Source organism: Falco biarmicus, chromosome 6 (assembly GCF_023638135.1).
Source record: "Falco biarmicus isolate bFalBia1 chromosome 6, bFalBia1.pri, whole genome shotgun sequence".
Lineage (NCBI taxonomy): Eukaryota > Metazoa > Chordata > Aves > Falconiformes > Falconidae > Falco > Falco biarmicus.
In genome coordinates, this window is record NC_079293.1 from 60,804,060 (window position 1) to 60,826,783 (window position 22,724).

Consider the following 22,724-nt stretch of genomic DNA (forward strand, 5'->3'; position numbering starts at 1 on the left):
AAGAGGGACAAAATTTTGTAGCTTTTTTTCTTTCCTTTATTTTCCTACCTCTCCCTTGCACACATAACAACTTGGCCTTGTTTGCTTGCTTTGAGGGACTGCAGAATGTCTATAACAGAAGCAATTAAAAAAAGATGAAAAGCAAGGATTAATTTAAGTGAGATATTCTCAAAAATGCCATCTGAGGTTGAGTATGATAGCTTCATTCTGGTACTGAACATGATCCTGCAAGTGGTCAGAGTTCAAATTCTAGACTCAGTTTTCTTGCAGTGTTGAAGAAAATGCTTTTAATCTTTCATGTTTTTATAGAATGAGAGTCAAGTATTTCCTTCAGGCAGCGTTTCTTGCAGTTCATCTGTGCCTTCTGAAATCTTGAGGTGCAGAGAAAGGGCAGAGCTTTTCCGCTCTTAACTGGATGCTTAGCTGGATGCTTTTTAGCATACACACACCCCAAAAAGCACTGAAAGCTGCATGCACTACAGAGCCTCCCATTTCAGAAATGAATGATCCCTTCCCTCAGGTGGGGATGGAAAGAGTTAAGAAAGATAATTCCAAAGATACTGGTAGAAAAGAGACCTTTGGTAGCATGAATGGGCCATGCCAGAAGAGTTAAAGGAGTGAAGTAAGAAGGTCTGCAAGCTTACAGCTTCATATTCCTGTGACATTTCTACAGTATTTATAACGTTTGGCTATTAGCCACATTCATCCCATGTTTAACTAGAGGAAATGTTTGTTAAAGGCTGTCACAGAATTTTATTTTCTTTCTTCTGTTTTTCGTCCTCGGGTAGGAGATCAATCTTCAACACCTGTCTCATTGGGAAGGCACTAAACTGGTTTCTCCTATCTCAGTTTAGTGCCTTAGCTCGTAGGCTGTAGGCTTCTCTGGGAGTGAGGTGTTCTCACTTCAGGGCTGTAGAGCAACACCCTTTATGGAAAACTTTTCTCCTCTTTGCCCTCAGAGTCCTGCACTCCTCTCTGAGTCACAGCACCACTTCAAAAGGAAATGTGGTGGGGAACGTACACATTCTCCAGGATATTATTGCAAGGCAAAAGAGGATAATTTGAATCGCCTGAGACTGCAAAATGTGTTGAACATAGATGTCCAACTTCCTGAGCAAGTGCTTTAACCACAGTACTGTTAAATAAGTGGTCAACACTTCTCTCTTCTGAGCTCTTAAAGAAAAGCACGCAGCAGTCCCTTATTCTCAAAGCACTGAAGATCAAGCAAAGTTTTTGTGGCTGTGAATCACATTTTCCTCACACACTATACTAAAAACTGCAGCCAAGCACAAAAATCGGAGAGACAGAGCACATTTTATACACATCTGGTCCTCAAATGGCTGAAGCCTCCTTCCAAACAGCATGCTGGGTGTTATGAATCCAGCTTGTGAGCCCTAGGAAACCTATGTGTATGTCACGCTACTTACTCTACAAAAAACTGGATGTCTCCTGGGTTTGTGAATCATAACCCCAAAGGCAAGCCTGTTAAAAGCATCTCTGAAGAGCTGGGCAAAAGTGTTGCATTTTAAAAAGAAGCGGACAAGTAATTTTTTACAGTAGGCTTAACCAGAACGTAACACTGGGAACCCCTTGTAAGGTAGTGGTACTGTTACAAACTCACTGTTCAAAAAGATGTATCAGTCAGTATCTCTGCTTCAGCTGAACGTGCCTAAAAATGGGCCAACTGTTAATACTCTCCTTATCTGTTACATGTATCTTTCAGACCCTGTAAACTAATTCCCTATCACTAGGCAAGATCCAAGACTAGAACCACAACAGATTAGGCACAGCTGATTTTAGAAGAAAATTAAAAAAGCAAAAGAAACTGTAGCTATTTTTTTCCAGGCCTTTCAGTCAATATGCAGCAAATCTGCCCATTCAGAACATTTATTATAGGAAAAAGCCTTTGTCCCTTGATTATGCAAATCTCCCTCTCACTACCTCTCATGTATCAGTTCTACCTTTCTATAAATGCCTGACTTGTGCATGATTGCTGGAAAGTGATTCCTGATCCTGCAGCTGCACCCACAGAAGCAGCAGTTCGCTCCACGGGAGGGATGCAGCCCAGTGTTTTGTTGGTGTAACCAAACTGGATAGGACCTAGCCTTAACCAGCATAGCAAAATGACTGCCTGAAGACTCTTGGGTTTTTTTCCCATTTAGCAGATGTCATCCTGGAAATAATGCAGATCAATTAGGAAAAAGAAAAACCAAAAAAACAAGCAAAAACCCAAACCAAATGAAAACAAACGTGCACACACACACACACACACACACACACACAAAAAAAAAAAAAAAAAAGAAAGAAAACAAAACAAACAAACAAACAAAAACCCCCACACCAACCCAAAGTGTCAGCCACCTCAATGTTTCCACCAGCCGGACATACTGGCAAAGCTGTATCAAAAGAGAGAGACTACTCGGGCTTTTCCACTGCTGTCACTAGGTTATTGCAAACATCAGGCTTCGTTTGTTCCTGCTTTATTTGGATTTTTTTTTTTTTTACACTATTTAAGCACCTATCAACATGGTTTACCTTTACAGCTGCATTGCCTGTTGGACACAGCCAGTCGAAACCAAGCATGTACAACCTTTGGTTCTACTATCACATGTTTTCCTGAGAAACTGCCCGGATTTTCATGTTCTTTGGAATATCTTGTACAGTTCTGTATTATGTCTAAAGCAAATTATTGAGAAAAAAACCCAAGGGACTTGTATAGTAATGTTGGATTGAGGCAGGGTGGTTTGGTTTTTTTTTCTTTCAGTCTTCATTGCCCTCATCTTGTAAACAGCTCCGCATCCCGGTAACTTTACATGCATCAATAGTCCCACTGAATAGTTCCCACATGACTTTGTTGGTAATTGCAACATCAAGTGCTAACAAAGGGAACGCTTTGCGTACAAAATTTAGGGTCCTGTCCAGAGGAGGAGTTCCATTTTAGGGCCTAGATTAGCGTCGTCCTTGGAATGACACCTCCTCACTGAGACTAGTAACAATTTCTGTCTTTGCATAGAAAATGCTGGTTGTTGCTTCCCTCAAGCTCATGAAAGGCGCAGGGTGTCCCAAAGATAGCGATGAGGGTGGCAATGAAACCCCTGGCACGGATTCACATTTAAGCCCTAGCACTTAGGATGGACACCAAAAGAAGGCAACAGGCTGGTGAGTGCAGAGGCTTCAGTTTAGGAGACACAGGAGCAGAGCCCTGTGTGATGGTACTTCCCACCCTTGCATCTGTTCATGAAGTGCTATAGAAACACGGCAGCCTTAGGAATTACTGTAGAACACTGAAGAAAGGCAGTTCTTCCAGCAATAAATTCTGCCTCCAAATATTATCACATAAGTGATGAGTTTTGAGGGCAATCTGTGAAAAATATTGTACACCCACATACACAGCAACTGAAGCAGAATATGCTCACTGAAGCTGAGTGTGGTATTTCACCATTTAGGAAGCTCTTTCATTAGTCGACTGTCTTTCAATTGCTAAACTCTATATTTGCTACCTTAAATGTTGCTTTAAAAAAAAAAAAAAAAGTCAGCATAGATTCTTATCTCCTTTTCCAAGCAGGCTAAATTCTTCAATCCTAAACAGTTTTATCTTGGCACAGCTATCAGGCCACGTTACACATTTCTGGGAAATGTGTGTTAAAATCAGAGTGCTTATTGTTTAGTTAAAGGAATACTCTTACATCTAAATGTGGGGAAATGCAACTGAGGAAAAAAATAGGATTTAAAAAAAAGCAGACCAAAACCTAAAGGAAATGACTGATTTTGCTGGATGCAAAACTGGGCCCCTGATCCTTCACTTTTACATATAGTCCTGAAATTTTACAGAAGTATTTACTTGTATACTGACGGGAGTTTTGCAGAACTCAATCCAACATTTCTATGTAACTGTCTTCTCTAAACCTGTTTTTAATTAATCTATTACATATTCTAACTTCTAAAGAATGGGATTTAGAAAAGCACTGGGCAGCAGCCTTACTTTATTCCTATTAAGTCAATGGTAAAACTCCCCTTAATTCCACCGGGAGTGGAATTAGCCCCATGCCAAGTCCATTTTCAAAATCATGTCTTTACAGTTTACGCAATGCCTTCTCCCTGCCCTTGTTTAAAGCACAGGCTTCCCTCTGCTGTTTTGTTTTGGTTTGGTTTATTTTCCCCCTTGCAAAACAAAGTCATGCAAATATACAAACCGTTCAGCCTCAGCATCTTAACTTCCGGGAACAGCACATCTCACTGTTTTCTTTGACTCTGTGGTTCACATTTTGGAGGAAACATTGAAGTTTACAGTGCTGAACCAGTGTGAAGGTCCAGGTAGGCTTCTAAGTATGTTCCAAAAAAAGCTGGAGATAAACCTCTGGGTGTTGGCTGGATTCCCTTTTCCAGTTAAAGTGGTCCAGCATTTTATTGTGTTTCCCTGCTTCTCACATCCCCACTGTTTATTGCACTGCTCTGTAACAGGAGCAAAATAATAAACCAGGTATCTTATTTTTTTAAAATGTTTCACAGGAGGCCTGGGGAGCTTGATGCAGCAATCCGATCAGCTATCAAACAGGACTTTTCTTTGGGCCAGCACATGTTTTTTCATTTGCACTGGCGTAGAGGGAAAGTCGAATTCTCACACTCACATGGCTAGGTTCCCCCTACCTCCTTGCAAAAGATGGACCTTTTACCGGCAGAAAAATAAAACCGCACCGAAACCCCGGGTTCCTGACGGAGAGCACGGCTCCTCCTAGACCAGCGGGAAGGGCACTGCGCCCAGCGCCGCCCGCCGCCGGGCCGGCTCACCCGGCCTGTGCGCACGTGTGAGCGTGTGCACACGCGTGTGCGCGCGTGTCCGTGAGCGTGCAAGCGCCCCCGCGCGCCGCTGTGGGGGGCACACGCGTGTCTGCATGTGTGTCGCTGGGCGTGCGGGCGCGCCGGCGAGTGCACGCTCACCTGGGACACAAGTGCGCACGTGGGTGCGCGTGCCCGCCGGCCGGCACGTGCCGGTGCCGTGCGCCCGCCTCGGGCCGCCGCCGCCCGCGGGGGACGGAGCGGCAACACCCGCCGCCCCGGCCAGGCGGGCCCCCCCCCCCCCCGCAGGGCAGGCAGCGCCCGGGCAGCGATCCGCCGGGCCGGCCCCCGGGGCCCGCGGCGCCGGGCAGCGCGGGAGGGCGGCAGAGAGGCGGTGCCCGCGCCCCGCCCCGCCCCGCCCTTGCCCCGCCCCGCTCTTGCCCCGCCCCCCTTCATTGGGCCGGCGGCCGCCCCGCCCCGCCCCCGACTGCCCGGCAGTTCCGCGCGGGCGGAGCGGGGAGCGGCACCCGCGGCGGCGGCGGCCCGGCGGCATGGGCTGGAGCTGACAGCGCCCGCCCCGCAGACGCCGAGCGCTGCCGGCGCGGAAGGGAAAAGTTGCCGTGTCCGCCCGGGGAAACTTTCTGCCGCCGAGGCGGGGAGGCGGCGGCGGCGGAGCCGAGCCCGGCCGTCCGGTCCGGTGCGGTGTGGTGCGGTCCCTGCGCGGCGGCGGCGGGGCGCGCTGCGCTGCGCTGTGCTGAGGCGGCGCGGGGGTCATGCCCGCCGCCAGCCTGCTGCCGCTCTTCGGTAGCGCGGCGGGGCCGGGGGCACTGGGCGGCCCCGCGGGCGGCGGCGCGGCCGGCGGAGGCAGGAAGGCGGCGGGCCCCGGCGCGTTCCGGCTGACGGAGAAGTTCGTGCTGCTGCTGGTGTTCAGCGCCTTCATCACCCTCTGCTTCGGGGCCATCTTCTTCCTGCCCGACTCCTCCAAGCTCCTCAGCGGCGTTTTCTTCCACTCGGCCGCCCTGCAGCCGCCGCCGCCGCCGCCCGGCGGGCAGCCCCGCGCCCCGCCGCAGCCCGGAGGCGGCCCGGCGCCGGCAGCGGCGGCGGCGGCCGCGGGCGGGGCGGGCAGCCTGGAGCGGATCCGCGCGGACCACGAGCGGGCTCTGCGGGAGGCCAAGGAGACGCTGCAGAAGCTGCCCGAGGAGATCCGCAGGGACATTCGCCAGGACAAGGAGAAACTTCTGCAGGACGCCCGCGGCAGGAAGGAGGCGGGCGCCCCCGGGCTGCCCCAGCGCCTCTTCCGCCAGCCCGTCGGCGCCGTGGGGCAGGAGCCCGCCGACCCCGCCGTCCGGCAGCGGAGGGCCAAAATCAAGGAGGTGGGTACCAGCGGCCGGGCCCGCTCCCGGGGACGCGCCTCGGTAACCCCGCGTGGGGCAACAGGTCGCTGCCGGCGGGGTGGGGGGCAGCCGTGAACCCTCCTGCCGCCTCCTCCTCCTCCAGCTCCCGGCGGAGGGGGCTTTCTGGCCGGCCCTCGCCCGCCCGCCGCCGCGCAGCTCGGCTTCCCCGCCGGCGGTGGCACCCGGGCAGCCCGCCGCGCGTCCTGCGCGCCCGCGGAGCCAGCGCTGCCTGCGGACCCCGCGCTGCCGGCGCCGGCGGCGTTACCGGGCTGCCCCCGCTGCTGCACGGAAACCCGGGGAGGAGGCAGAGCCCGGCGAGGGCCGGCAGGCTGCGGGGCGCCGCCGAGGCAGCAGCGGGCCGGCCGAGGACCGTGGAGGGACGGCGGCGCCCGGGAGCCCCATCGCCCCATGGCCCCACGGCGACGCGGGCCCGCCTGCGCGCCCCGTGGGGCATCCCGGGCTCGGCCGCCGCCGGTGGGAGCGCGGCGAGCGGCTGCGCGGGGTGCGGAGCTAGCGGGGCCGGCGCTCTCCCCGCACCGCACGGCGCCGGCGGCAGAGGCGGAGCTGGCCCGAGCCGTCCGGCGCTGCCCGAGCCCCCGCGCTCCCAAGTGCGCGGCGCGGCTGCGGTGCGGCGCTCCGGGGATGTCGCGATCTGCCTCGCGATTCGGCGGTTCGCTGTGCTGTGATACCGGCTGCCTAAAGGGTTGAGAGTGTTCGGCAAAATACAGTCCGTTTCGGTTGTAGCGGTGAAGCACGTGAGCTGTGTGCGTTTGACAGATCCCCTCAACCGCCTTCCCGTCGGTTCGTGCTGCTGGGTCGGTCCGGGCACCGCTTCAAAGTCCGTCCTCAGAAATTCCCCAAACTGTCTATAGGTAAGGCTGTCGCGAGCAAAGCTTGACCGGGCTCTCCGGCAGAATTTCCCTCATAATACAGCCCAGCTTCCTGTCATTACTGGTCTGTTTATTTATCGAACTGACCGTTTCAGCCTCCTGCAGAGATTAGGGTGTATGAATTAATTAGTAGTATACGTTTCCTGTTCTGTGGTGGTGGAAAAGAGATAAGAGTGAGACTGTTAACTACGGAGTATTTCTATGTTTGTGAAGTATTGTTAGCCTTGCTTGGACTGATTTATTTTTATTGTGTGTTCGTACGGAGTGGTCTGAAAAGTGTGCCCTGACATCACATGGCGCATCAGCTAATAAGCTCTCGCAAATCTCAAGATGTGTTCTGTGCTCTGGAGTCCTTGCATCAGTTTAACTGTTTTAGCAAATTGTGCAGTGGTTGTAAGCAATAAATACCAATACAAAGGTATTTTGAAGGGAGAAACTCTCAGAAGTGTAAGGTATAGACCACTTCTCGAAGTGCACAGAGGCTATGTTGTCTTCTGGTTTAGTCACACAGCCTCCCTGAGGCGTATGGAACAATTAGAAATACCGGCAAAGTCCTTCTCCAGTTATCTGGAATTGCTGTGTAGAAGTATTTAGAAGTAACGAGGCTCCGGACATGATCTACATGATTCTGTAGTGTGGAAGGCTGCAACAAGTAAATAAGCAGGAGGAAGAATATAAAACTTAATATACTGCTGCTGCTGCTGGTCCCACTCCATGCCAACTAGTCCAAGTTATCTTTCATTGTATATGGATAGACATGAGTATGTGTGCATATGTTTGTATATATGTATGTGTATGTGCATTCATACCCCGGTATCTTCAGGTTTTCTTCCTTCCTTTCCATTCCATCACTCTTCTTTCTTCTCCACATCTACACAGGAGCCACCAACAACACAGTAATACCCCTAAAGCAGATTTTCAGCTGTGTAAGCGTAGGAGATGACAGAGAGACTGCACTTAGTTTCCAGCTTTTTATTTTTCCTTCAAATCTCAGTATAATCCCTCAATACTACGTGTTGTTTCTGGGAGTTTCCTTTCCTCCTGATTCAGTACGTGTCCTTAACATGTTGTTTACTTAATTACTTTTGCATTTTTGCAGTACCTTGACTGGTTTGATTTGCCTTTTTTGAAGAATACTGTTTATTTTTTTTTGCTTGTTTTTTTCCTTGATTGTAAAATGTTTCCTATTCTGCATTAACTTGCTTCACAGTTTCATGTGTCGGCCTTTATGTTGCTTTTTTCTCTGTCTTTGCAAGCTCTCATCTACTTTTTTGTGTTGATGCTTTAAGGTCAAGCTGGAATTCTAATCTGCAGTCCTTTTAGAAAGAATTTTAAATTGTAACTTTTTAAAGTATGAACTTCTGTGCTATGCTGTACATGCACAGACACTGGAATTGTCCCTTAAAGCTCCTCTCCTTTTGCCTGGTAGTTGCATACTCATTTGAGCCTAGAATTTGCGCCTGCATTGTATGATCTATGTCATATAACTAGAACTCAAAATCTGAAACTGCTCCTGTGGATGTTTTGGCAGAAGGAAGCAGGCTACTTTAAAGGAAAAGAATGCCAAAAAATAAGGTTGTTCTTGCCTGCATTTCTGTCCTGGAAGAGCTGTGTCTCATAAACATGCTGACTTAAAGCTGAGAGGGGAGACAGCGTAGAGATGTTTTGTTCATTTACTGTTTAAAATTCTAGACTGAAATAAGTGTTTAGAAGTCTAGCCAGTACAACATGGTTTGCAATCACAAGACAATAAAACGCCATGACTTTATAGCATTTCTTAACAAAGTCTTAGTATAGAATTTTAAGCTTTTTTTCTAGGACATACTGTCATGTATTTTTGGAAAAAAAAAAAAGTGAAACTCAAAAGGGGTGGGGATATAAAGATTCTTGAACCCTTTTTAGTATTGAAACTAACACATTATGACAAATGACTAGAAAAATAGGTTTCTAGAAACTTAATGAGCAAGTAAAAGACTTGTGGAAACATGGAGAAGTAGAGACAGTGTTGCTGTCACTGCCTTTGCCTTCCACTCCATCAAAACAATGTGGTTGCTTGCAAGGTCTGTGTGATAACCATCCCACCGTGTTACACACACAGGGCCTGCCTGTGCGCAGGTGTGCCTGTACGGGTAGGGGATGTGGGCCAGAGACACCAACGGGTGCTGCGATATTCCTCTGTTTCTCTTCTGATGATGAGTTACAGGCAAACTGCAAAGAAAGAGGGTCTGGCAGTGCTGCCGGCAGTGGGGTTTGCCCAGTACTTCCTGTTGTAAAACCGCTGTCAGTTGCTTGTGATTGCTGAATTTTTTACTGGCTGACCTAGTTGCCTGCTCTGAGCATCTTCCTCATGTCAGATGCTTCAGGAAGGCTTGAGCAAAGAGGCACAGCTGCCTTTGAGCATGCCAATCCACTTGTATTTTATCAGAACTGGAGTTCTTCGGGAAGTTCCACTGATGCTGTGGTGTGTCTGTGAGTTGGGGCAGAGTCTGGGTACTTGGTACACTGGTCTCTGTTTTGGTGTCCTAATAGGAGCGCCAGACTGTGAATGAGGAGTTTGTGGTTTATATGCCTGCTTTTCCACTCACTGATTTGAGAGATGGGCCCTCTTTTGAGTAAGTACCTCCTGTGACATCTGTTCCCCATCTGTAAAATAGGGGGAGTGGAAGGCAATGATGACTCCATTCCACTCAAATAAGCTGAAAATCTTCTGGTCTCTGGTCTTGTCCCTTTTGGTTGTGGCTGGACATCATTATTTCTGATGTCCAGGGAAGACTTGCAAGTGCATAGGCAGTTTGGAAAAAAGTGGCAGCTTGAAATGAACAAAAGAAGAGATGGTAATAACGATAGAGGAGAATGGTAATAGTAGGGACAGGTTATGGAGGCAGGAGATGCACTGTTTCAGTTAGGGAAATCTGACTTTAATCTCTTCCAAGTCTCATTCTTCTCACTTAACAACAACAACAAAAAATTGAATTATTTAGGTGTTAAGAAAATAGCAAAAACTGAACTCCTTTTATTTCAGAGGAAAGGAATAGAAAACGATGAATGAGGTAGCTCAGATACTAGAAGCAATATAATCACGTTAGTGCGGTGTTGTGCCCAGGCTAATTAATCCTGCTGAACAGCAAGTATTGGTGTTGGTGGAGCACCATAATAATGCAGCTTCTTGTACAAGGTAGCCAGCTTGGAAACTGTAGACATCATTGTTTGAAGCTGTTTGGGCATGTTTTCAGGATAAAAGCCTCCTTGGTAAACTGGAGTCGATGTCTGAAGAGCATGGTCATGCAGTGCTCCAAATACTTGCAGAGCTCTGAACTGTTGCAGTCATGTAGTACAAGTCTTGGAGAGGAGAATTTTATTTGTGATTCTACAGTCACTCCTGGGCACTAGTCCTTCGAACTCAACAGGGCAATGGTCAAAAGTTAGCAAAACGGATGTCACAGCATGAAGATTAATTCATGTTGTCTTTCTATAAAGAGCTGAATTGAGGTTGCATTGGTAGTGTGAATTCTGGAGCTTCTGAACTCCTCAGCATTCATTTTGTTTGTTTAATTGTTTTCTGTGGTGGCTTTTATGCAGTTCAGTTTAAGAAGTCTTAGTAATGTTGCAGGGAAGTTCAGAAATATCTGAAGGAAAAAAAGCTTCTAAGCATGGAAATAAAGTACTAATAATCAGAGATCTAATATGCACTTGACATAGCAGTACTTGGGCATAATCAGAACTCTCCGTTAACAAGCAGGAGTGACGGGGAAATTATAGGAGGTGGGTTGCTACTGAAGAAGGGTGGTTGGCCCCTTGTGCCTTCCTGCATGCTTTCACTGCTTGCTTTCCCACTGTCTGGTATGCTGGTGCTGCTGCCTGGGAGGGTCCAGTGCCAGGTTGGGGGTACATTTATTTCCTTTTGGTGATTTTTATGAGATGAACTGAGCTCGCTACTACTTGTTGCTGTTGGAAGAGGAGGGGGAGTCTCTTCTTACCACTTTTGACTGCCTTCTCCTACTGTCTACTTTGTGTTAATTCCACCGTAGTCCTCCATAAGCTGCTTCAGCTCACTAAACCAGCAGAAGACTGCCAGAGCAAAACAAGTTAGGTAGTTTTGGTGAGTTGAAGGCCTTAATAGGAGGGTGGACTTGGTGATAGTTTTGGCTGTGGTGAGGGAACAGTACCGCGTGGATGAAAAAGGTACAAAACCTCTTTGAGTAGCTTTGTTTTAGGAGCTGCCATCTGATCTTCTGGCCTAGCTTCTCCATTAAAACTGAAACTCTACAATGTGACATTTGCAAAAAGCAAAACTTCAATCTGCTGTAATAACCTTCTGTAGCAGGCTGAAGTGCTGTGCTTCAGGAGACTGTTACCTCCCAACCCCTTTTCACAGAACAGAAAAGGGGAAAAGAGACACAGTGGCAGGAATTACTGAAGCCCCAGCTCCTGTAGACTGAAATTCAGAGTGCATTTACTGGGAGGTTGTGGGGTCCTTCATGGGAGGGGGAGGGAAGGAGTTAAAATGTAGCTTTGAAAGTGAGTGGTTTGGGTTTCAAACAGAAAAAGCTGTGTTCCCTGATGGTGCATTTCTTCAGGAATAAGATACGGTGAAAGGAAAGGAGTTGACATGTAATGAGTAAGCAGTGTGATGAATCCTGGCAACATGCTGATGATGCAATGCATTTTGAAAGAAGTTTTCTTAAAGTACTTTGTGACCTTAATGCTGACATTGTTGCTCTCATTGAGTTTGTTGAAGGAGTTTAAAATTAATCTTGGCTGGTTTCCCCCCAAAGCTTTATTTATCTGCCTATAATCTTAAATATTTTTGTACCTACTAGTTCTTTTTGAGTGTTTTGCAGTACCTTCCTTCCTGATAAATATTGTTTATTGTAGTTCTTTTAGCTCTTTTCTTTTTGGAATGGTTTTATGAAAGACACTAAGGAGGTGAATTAAGTGCCTAAATACAGGGAATCAGATATGGTGGGTAGGTAGGTACCTTATAGCCCTAAGTTAAGGGCATCCTCATGGGGCTCACAGATGTTTTCCCTGGGTTTGTTGGGGAACTTGTGCTCTTAGGAAGTGGCACTTGTAGGTGGCAGGGGTTATCTTAAGGCATCTAAAATGTCACAAAAGAGTAAATTAAATTGCTTGCTTTAGGGATAATGGCAGTGCAAGACACAGAGAAGTGTCATATGAGTTACTAAGAGTATGATTCAGTGACTTAAGGAATCTCTCGCTTGCCAGCCAGACAGAAAGCTCCCTTCACTTTTATTGGGTTCATGGCCTGGTGAGGTAAGGAGCCAAAATGGCTTAGTGGAGGTGTGATGACCATGGGAGCAGTGGACCCCCCTTTAGCTAGTGTGTTTGAAAGGAGACTAAAGTGGAGGAGGATGGGACTGAGGCATCTTTTTGTCCACAAGACATGAAACAGGATATGCTTATTTCTGTATTTGCCAAATTAACATTCTTTCTGCTAGAAACCCTTAAGGTCTTTTTAGGGGAGGACATTGTTTTAGGTGAGTTGCTTTACTTGCCTTTTTGTTGTCTTTTGAGAACCTGACAGCTTCTTCTCAGTCAAATGACCCAAAGTTTCTGTCATATAGGCAAACACCTGTCTGATTTGAACATTGGTCATGAGATGGAGCAATGTCTCAGTGTGTGGCTGAGTGCATATTTGACTGGAATAGGGTGTGTTCCCATTGCTAGTTCATGTTTTTTTCAGCCTTATACCTGTTTTCTGTGAGCTAAGAATATTTAGTTTTCTTACATTAGGACTTGGTCTACATTCTCAACAGGTAGATTTACCAAAACTAACTGAATGTCCTATGTAAGTAGGTCCTCAGAATTGTGGGGGAAATGAAAAGGTTTTAAATAGGCAGTGGAAAACATCTGGATATCAAAAAACCCAAGCACATGAGTAATTCTTTAACTGAAAACCCACGTGCACATTTTATGTAAAGGCAAAACGTAAATTCCAGATGCACAGGACTCTTTGTGAAAGCTAAATAAGGTGATGTAAAGACATGAGGTAAAGCTTAAAATGGAATGTCTCCTAAGTTTTGGCAAAAGTTATATTCTCATGGTGATGATTTTGTATTTGATGTTAGTGTAGCAGCCTATGGCAGCCATGAAATATAAAGAAATAAAGTATATCATGTTGGTGAATACAGTTGCTTAAGGCAGTAGTTCTGTGCTGTGGACAAACTGAAGCAGAAAATTTCCACCTGTTCATTAAAATCTGCCACTAAGGCCAAAAAATGTCTTATTCAGGGGGAAAATAAGAGTGGTGACAGCCAGGCTTTGATAGCTCCTTTGAATGTTAATGACAAGGAAATCATGGGGACAGGAGACAGCGCTTCATGTGGAAGTTAGTTAATGTCATGACAGAAGCACTTGTATGGCTGTTGGATGGACAGACCTTCTCTTAGAGCTATCTGAAACATGCTGCTGTAGGAATTACCGAGTGTTAACTTTGTCTTTGGTTCGGTTATTCTTTTTTCTAGCCTGGGGAGCCAGTGTAGGTGCAAATTTCTGCAGTTTTCATCTTAAATATAAAATCTTAACAAGTAGTTCCTTTATTTACAAGTACAAAATGTTTCTTCCTAATTTATTTGGCAGTGTAAGTTATACTTCAGGAAAGTGGCTTTGATTCAGTGTTTGCTGCTGTCTAACAGTGCAGCACTTCTCTGGCAATAAACTGCCGGCTGAGATGGTACAGAGATGATGAAACACTCTGGTTGTGTGCTTTTTTGGTAACTAACTCCACTATTCAGATGTGGCATGTTTTAGATGTTCAGTTTTGAAAGATTGGTCTATTTCTAAGTTATTTCTAGAACTGTCATTTTACAAATGAAGAAAATAATTGTTTAGGTGGACCTATGAATTAAGCAATGTGGGCAATGTACCAGATACTCAATATACTGGTTCCTTCTTTTGTGTGAAAATTGTCTTTATCCACAAAACATTTTTTTTTCCTCTTCTTGTTTGGTGTTTTGGGGTTTTTGTTAAACATGTGACACACTTCTAAGAAGCATCGCTGTTCTGTTTTCCATGACTTTTTATAATCAGGTCTTCAAGTCTGTCATGAAAACATAATTGGTAAGTAATAAAGTGCATGCTTGCCCAAACCAGATTAAATGAAACCTTTTACAGAATTGCAGTTAAGCCACTGTCATATCGCAGTGCTCAGCAGCCTTGCCTGCAGAATCCAGAAGACTTTACTACTGTGAGACAGCAGTTTGGTTTTCCAGTGTTGAGAGGGGTCTAGTGACTTGCACAGTGTGACAGGTTTAAGAGCAGAGCTTGATTGCCTGGATCCTGTTCAGTGGTTCACCGCTAAACCAGGAGCTGTTACTGTGTGCTGGAGGGTGAAGGCTGTCTTTGCTCATACCCATGCTGCAGATCTCTAGCCTGGGCATGTCAGCTCACTAGGATCAGTTTAAACCTGGGGTTTGGAGCCTGGTTCACGGCTACACATGGGCAGTTGTGGTTTGCCTCTAAACTGCTATTAATCGCACTGTTTATTACAGGGGGAGGCTAAACCTGAGACTCCCTGGTTCTATGTTCAGGTCACTAGTTGTAAGCTTTTTAAGCAATACTTGAAATCAAATGTTCTAGTCCAGCGCTGTTTTGAAGGCAGGCAGGCAGGGTAGTAAAATTCTGCCTTTCTTGCAGAAATCTTTTCTTGAAATCTTCAGTTTGAACTCTGTTGTAACCAAGAAATAATTGTACAAAATAATATGACAACTTGCTATAACTCTGCAGTAAGCTGATTGGATTTTATAGCTGGTGTTTATGAAGATACAGGTATTGCTCATTCCAGTGCCTCTAATTTTAAAAGCTTTTCAAACAGATTGGATGAGCACATAACCTGCTGTTACATTCTTACAACTGTTAAAAGTTAAACATTCACAGCCCTTGTGGGAACACTGAGATATGCAGTCTCTTATGCAAAGGTAACTACAAGTGTAAGATGTACTTTCATTTGTCCTCCCACTCCCTCTCGGAAACTATATGTACCTTGGCTTTTAAATTGTCTTAGGAATAAAGCAAGGGAATGGAAGTCTGGCTTCTAAGAAAGTTGCCCCCTCCTGCCCCCCCCCTTTTTTTTTAAATGCAAATCTCTAATAAGGTAAGGAAATACATAAAGATCGGAAGAGATGGTAGGTAATATTGAGCAAAGGACCAAAATGATTCTGTGCAATGAATGAGCTTATGACTATGGAACATCTGGCTATTACAAGACTTCCTGTGCACATCTTAAAAATTATTTCAGAAGAATCAACTTTTTTCTTTGATGCTGGGCAGAAGCAGAAGTTGCAATTTTAATGTAAAAGCATGCAGCTTTGAAATTCTCCTGTGAAGATACATATTGCTGGCATTTATGTTAGAGGCAGTACTGTGTATTGTTTATATGAGTAAAGTAGAAAAGAAAGACTGATACTTTTGTCCAGAATTTTACATCATCTGACTTGTATAGGGGTGATCTTACTGCTTGGCAACATAATCCCTCTTTTTAATTATTTATTCAAAGTCGATATGTGCTTTTAAAACATTACAATAAAATGGCATTAGATCAGTGTGGCTTGCTGCTTTAATTAGTATTCAGACCAATGTAAGGTTATTTTTTTTAAAGTATCTGCCTATTTTTCTTTTGCTTGGTCCACTGCATAATAAACATCTCTTCGCCTTTCGAAATTTCTTTTGTTCAGGGACTGCTTTCTTTCCAAGGAAATAAGAAGTAGCTGATGTAAAAGAATAACAAGCTAGAAAACATTTTGCTTTCAAAGTGTAGGGCTTAAGGAGATAGTAATTTTACTGTTCACTGATAAACACACGCAAATGCAGATCCAGTCTTTAACTCCACTGTCAGTTTTCTCACTGCCTTTGAGCACTGACATCTGTTGGTGCACTGAAGGGTGATACAAATGATAAAGCTTTGCCCATACTGCTGTCTGTGGGGAAATCTGTTGCTTGTTACTGTGGTTATAGTTCTCCACCCATCTGTGATTTTGAGAATTGCACTTGAAATTTTATGTTGGACCTAGATAATAATACTGGATTCTTCAAACTAAAGCTTAAAGAAGAGAAGTAGATTTTAATCATTTGCAGCAATGGATTTACACACACACATGCAGACACCCGCTCAATCATGCAACAGTAAACCTAGTTACCATTTGGAGAGAGAAGAGTTATACATATTACGTATTTTAAAAGTCATAATACTTCAAAGCCACATTCTGCTTTCTTTGTTCTGGTGAGATTGTCTGAAGAATCACCACGGGAAAAACTATGCTATGTAAAGACAAACTGCAACTTGACTGGTATTTTTATGTCTTATTCTGTAAAGCTCTAGAGTAAACATGGCACTGAACCTGAACCGACTCTTCATGGAAATGTGTGTGATCTTGTCAAGGGCTGAAGTGACATCATGGATCAGGAAGGGCAATTTTAAAAAGTGACCTTTCCAAAGAAAAGCCCATAAGTCTTTTCATGCAGTTTCTTTAAAAAAATCACTGTATTCATATATTGAGATAGAGATGTATTTGTATCTCTATATATATGTTTTACTTAAGAGCCAAATATATTGTGCAGTTGTTAAATAATAGATTCTGTTGTCTGTAACTGAAGATGTAGTTTGTTGGGGCAAGCTCTGATCTGAATATACACCTTGAAAAAGTGAAAGGCATAGTTGTTTGGGTTTGGTGTATTTTTATACAAATAAACATTGAAATGGAAAAGGTAATTTATATATATGCTGCAAGCAAAATCCAGAACATTAGGATGAGCAAAGAAATCAGAGTACTTCAATAATCAGTTTAGTTCAAGTTTATTTTTTTCATTATGTAAATCTAAACCTTGCAGAAAGTAGATGCTCTGTGAGAACATTTTCAAACTTCATTGAATGGTTTTCATATGCAGCCTGATCAGCTGAAAGTATTACGGAGACATGGCTGTCCTGCGTTTATGCACACTGTAGTCCTCCCAACCTTCTGCTTACCACAGGATTTTGTTGTTGGGGGAGAGAGATTCAGACTCACCACTGGACCTCTGGAGGCCTGATCTCTTGCTTAGAGCAGGGCTGACTTCAAAATTAAATCCGGTTGCTCAGTCTTGTGCACTCAAGTGTGGAAAATCTCTGTGGAGGGAGATTCCGTAACCCCTCTGGACAAGCATATGCCAGTGTCTGAAGACCCTTATTGTAGGTTTTTGTTTGTTTGTTTAATTATTATTTTATCCAGTTAAAATATCTCTTGCTGCAACTGGTGACCACTGCCTTTTTTCCTTTCATTGTGCACCACTGGGAAGCGCTCGGCTATCTTTTCTCTGTAGGCACCCACTAAGTTATTAAGTTATCTTCTCTAGTCTGAACAAACCCATCACCATCTATCTCTTCTTGTATGTCATGTGTTCTCCACCTTTTTTTTTTTTTCTTTTAAATCTCCAGTTGGTACAAGGGAGCTGAAAACCAGGAACAGCCTCCCATCTGCAGCATCAGGAATGTTGCATAGAAAGTGTTAATTGCTTCCCATCACTAGCAACCACTCTTGCTAAAGTGGTGCAGCCCACTATACAATTATCCTTCATCACTGCAAGGATGCCTTGCTTGCTTGTGTTCTACAGGTTGTTTATCAGGACCCCCCAGGACATCTGTTGCAAAGCTGTTTTCTAGCCTCTAAGTTCCCATCATGTACTGTGGAAGGGGATTATCCCACATTAGGTATAAAATTTTTGCATTGGTTTTTATTTGGCTCCACAAGGCTTGTCAGTTCACTCCTCCAGCCTGTTGAGGTCCTTCAGATGGGAGCCTTACTCTCCAGCTTCATGATTGCTGGAGTTCGGTATTATCCGTGAAGCTGGGTGAGTGTGTTCTGCTCTGTTGTTCAGATTAAGCCCAGAGAAATGTCACTCATAGCTAGACGCTAGTTAGACTTTGACCTGTTAACTGCAGTCTTGAGCTTGTCAGTCCAGCCGCATTTTTCATCAACCTCGTTGACCAGCTGTCTAGTCTATCATGCCTTTTTGGCTGCTGTAGTGCAAAGGCAGACTGCACCAAAAAAACGCACTGAAGTCAGGGTAAAGGATGTCTGCAGCTCTGTCTTCATCCACAGAGCCAGTGGCTTCATCACAAGTAACTGGGTTGGCTGAGCACATTTTGCCTTTGGGAAATGATGCTTGCTGTTCACAAAGGTATTTCTGTCCTTCATGTTCCTGGAAATAGAATCAAGGAGGATTTTCTCCATTTTCTTCTCAGGGTTTGGAATAAGGCTGATGGGCCTGTAGTTCCCCTGTCTTCTGGACAAGCATATTCCACTGTTTTCTTGCTTTCTCCCTCAGTTACCAGGGTCCTCCTTTGCTTACTATGGCCTTTCAGAGGTGATCTAGAGAGCCCCTGCAATGACGTCAGCCAACTCCCTCAGCACTGTCAGAGGCATCTCATCTTGTCCTGTGGACTTGTGTGTGTCCATTTTGCTTAAGTGCTCTGTTCCTAGCTTGGTTTTCATTTGCCTGCCGCCTTTCCCCAGGCTCCTGCCACTTAAGCCCCGTGAGTGTGCCTTGCTGGTAAAGACCAAAGCAAAAAAGACACCGAGCGGTTGAGGCTTTTCATGTCCTTTGTGACTACTTTTCTGAACCTGTGGAGCAGTGGGTCCCTGTTTTGTTTGGTCCTTCTTTTGTTGCTGATGTACCCGTAGAGTTCTCTCCTGTCCCGTGGCAGCTTCCAGCTGAGCTTTGGCCTTCTCTCCCCTGGGCAGCCCCCCTGTACTGCTGCGGGACAGCCCCTGCCCACTCCTGCTCTGTGTGCTCCCCTGGTTTCTTCAGGTTTGCAGCCACTCTGCGCTCCTGCCATGGGACACTGAAGACCAGTGAGGTCTCCTGGGCACCTTAGCCCAACAGGGAACTCTCCTGTTGGATCTTACAGATCGGGTCCCTGAACAAATGGAGCTTGTTGCCCTGAAGTCCAGGGTCTTTGCTACTTGTCTCCCTCAGTTCCTTCAGGATCCTAAACTTTCCCGTCTAGCATTTAAATAGGTTTGGGGTTTTAGACATTTCTCATTCATGCATTAATTGTTTTGAAGTGAGCTGTTATTATGGGAGGTGGGGTGGTAGAGGAAAATGGCATGTGGCCTTTCCTGCTAATATGCATCTGTGCTGCCTCTCTCAGTCTCATTAGGGAATGAAACAGGCAAATGCATGTTAGCTCAGCGGGTATTTTGAAATTTTTAAAAATGAGAAAATGTTTACTGGACAAACAGGTATAGTTAATACAGGGAGTTTCCATCAGAAATTTTGAAATACAAGCTATTGATGGAAAAATTGCAGCTTTTGCCACTTTTGTGGGTGTATATGGGTTACATACTTCTGATCGAAGTATCAGTTGTCTGATGTTTATACATTGCAAGTGTGAAGCTAAGGATGTGAAAGCTAATACAGTGTCAATTCACAAAGCTATAAGTTCGGAGTTTGCATTGTAACTGAAACAGACACCATTGATATAAATTTAAAGCACAGTTCTGCTTGATTTCTTACTTAAGGGTCTAATTGCTAGCTTGCAAACTTGTTTTATTAAATTTCCATTTGTGTGACTTGTTATGTGGTTTATGGCAGGCACTGTAAATATTTTTACAGTAGGGTTGTACTGTTGCACTGCACTACCAATTCATGAGAGTCCAACTCTTCAGCATTTGATTCTCTGTTGCTTTTGATATCACAGAGAGTTTTCTGGCTTTACAGAAGCTTGGTTTTGAAAATGAAGTATTCCTTTACACTGCCTCATGTTCAGTGTCCAAACTCGCTACTCACTTTAAAAAAGCATAGGTTTCTGTAGTGATTATATTATCAGCATTATGGTGATACATGAGCATCCCTTCAATTTGGCACGCCTATTCTGATTTTGTGATGTGCGAAGCAAAGCTCTTTCTAGCTATAGCAAGGGCTATATAACCTTGCTTTTGCCCCAGTTTTATGATCCTTTGTTATGGGAACAGTGATCACCCATAGTTTTTATTTGGCCCTTAATGCAAAAGTGTGGAAAGGTAGCTGTAAAACCTCCATAAGTACTTTCGGTAGGAACTGAGTAAGCCTAAGGAAAGGGCCTCCAGATTTTGGAAAGGAGTTAAGCTTGTTTTGACTTTCAGTTAGACTTTTTTTTTTCCTTAAATTTTCTTCTGTGTACGGAGGATTCATTTCATCAAGAAAGTAAGTTATTTTGAATCCTGTTTAGCAATCCAAAGCATGAGCAGTGGCTGTGCCTCCACTTTCACATTTTTGATCTGTGACTTCAAGTAAAAATTCAATATTTCATTTAACAATGTAAAGCAGATCCTGTAGTCTAAGCTATTGAAGTCATACCACTTGGGTCTCCTGCATGTGAAAAGAAATTTTAGATGAAAGGCCTTCTGGTTTGTATGTGCTGGGCATTGAAAAAAACTTTTTTTTTGGTAGCTGTAGTCTTGATGATAAGAACCAAGAAGGACACAACTATTACAAATTTATTTTAAACATATAATAGTGCACTACAGGATGTTACACATGTTCATTTCAGAGTGACTTTATAACAGCTTCCTGGTGTGCTAATTACCCATTGCTGTGTTCTGTGAGGGCGGGTACTTTGTGGCATTTTCTGTTTCCTTTTGTTTGAACACGGTACTTTTGTGATGCCTGTTTTATTCATTATTTGTCATGAAGAGTCTTTTCCACTTCAGATTCATTTGAGAAATTGTGGGTTTTGTTTCATGAGCAAGGAACAAGACCAGTGGCTGGTGCCAAAGAGAAGTCTCAAAATCAGCTTTGAAAGTCCTCTGCGTTCATATGAACACTGCAGTGCAAATAAATGGGGAGGTGGTCTACTACCACCATGTCAAACACACCTAGTTAACGTCTGTTTGACCAGCTCTGCCTTACGTCCACATGGAGAAACATTTCCCTAAGAACTTTGTGGCTGCTTTTGCTGCAGCTTCACCAATAGTGATTCTCTTGTACTTGGTAACTTCATGTTGCCTTTAGTCCTGTGCCTGTGTTACGTGGGCAACTTCTGCAGGCTGTAAAACAAGCTGTGAATGTGCTGTAATCGGAAAGAAAATAACTTATTCATAATTTCTCTTGGATATTCCTGCTGTGCTTTAATATCCAGTCTCAAATATGCTGTTTATAGAAAACATCCTGGGTGGCATTGTACCTGCTGTAATCAAAACAACTAGGAATTTGTTTCATGTTATCTTTTTTACCACCACCAGCCCCCCACAAAAAACCCCCGAACACTTCAATTTCTACTCCTGTGTTTTCCTTAGAAGGACTTGACTAAATGTCAGGATGTCTAGATGTTACATAGAAGGAAGAGAGAAACTTTGTGGGTTTTCTGATGGGATAAGGAACATTGAAAGATTGGGAAGGAAAACTTTCTTTTGTTTGAAAACTAGTAACTGAATGTGCCATGTTTTACCTCAAAAAAACCCAGAGGGGGGTTTGGAGCGGAGAAAGCTTTGTGTATGTATATATAAAAATACATCTGTTAATGAAAAAAAAAAGACTAAAGAAAAAGCTCATACCTTAATATGTGGAATTACTGCCAAAGAAGCAGAGCAAAGATACAATTATTACCATTTTTAAAAATATCGTAAAGATAGGATTGCAGCATACTATCTGTATTTATTTGCTCTTACTGCAATTAGCATGAATGTTTGACAGAGCCCTGGAACAGGCTGCCCAGAGAAGCTGTGGAGTCTCCTTCTCTGGAGATGTTCAAAACACACTGGGACGTGATCCTGTGCAGGTTAACCTGCTTTAGTAGGGGGTTGGGCTAGACGATCTCCAGAGGTGCCTTCCAACCCTGACCATTCTGTGTGATCCTGTGATTCACAGCCGTTCCACCTTTTGTATAAGACTGAAACCTGGGAAAGGCCTTCATCTTGGCTGGCAAGTAGGGAGGAAGTGTTTTGCAGGTCGAATGATAAAAGGTAGTTCTTGAAACGTACAGTATAGCTGTATATGAGGGTGTACTAATAACTATTGTATAAAATCTGATGTTTTATTATTCATTTACCTTTTGGCCTTTGGACTGCTGGGAATAAATAACATTTTAGATCAGGGGTCCTCAAACTATGGCCTGTGGGCTGGATACTGCCCCCCAGGGTCCTCAATCCGGCCCCCGGTATTTACAGACCCCCCTGCCGGGGGTTGGGGGGGAAACCAAGCAGCCGCAGATGACTGCCTGCCACTGCATCCGCGTGCCAGCCCCCTGGTTAAAAAGCTTGAGGACCCCTGTTTTAGATCTTCAGAAGTGCTATTACTAATTAAATACAGACCTCTTTGGGCAAGGACAGCATTTGCTTGCAAGTCATATGTTTAAAAATAAATTTTATTCAGTATTTTATAGCTTACTGAAAATCCTTATCAGCAGTTTTCAATCAGCTTTTCATATAAGGAATTTGATAACAATTCATTTGCATGGTTAATCCATGTAGTTAAATCCCTCTCACTTTGGGATGTCACTCAGTTTCATTCATGCTCTCCAGCTTTTGTGATACGGTTAGTGATACTGAAGTAGTTATGACCTCAGTAATACCTCTGAGTGAATTTAGAAATATTTTGGTTTTTTCTAGTAGAATTTTCATTTCTTTTAGCATCTGTCCCTAAACCTACTTGATTCTGTTTCTACAGACAAATACTGAAAATATGTATTGTG

At 44.5% G+C, this 22,724-nt stretch overlaps 1 protein-coding gene across 2 annotated transcripts in view; it reads left to right on the plus strand.

Annotated features, from left to right (window-relative positions):
- The first annotated feature begins 5,264 nt into the window (after window positions 1–5,264).
- MAN1A1 (mannosidase alpha class 1A member 1) overlaps window positions 5,265–22,724 on the plus strand; it is a 151,803-nt gene continuing 134,343 nt past the window's right edge. The window contains exon 1 of one of the 2 annotated variants that reach the window (XM_056344518.1): window positions 5,265–6,149. In XM_056344518.1, coding sequence (XP_056200493.1) covers window positions 5,550–6,149 — 600 coding nt within the window. In that variant the 5' untranslated portion in view covers window positions 5,265–5,549. The remainder of the gene's footprint in view (window positions 6,150–22,724) is intronic. The other variant, XM_056344517.1, reaches the window with a different exon arrangement.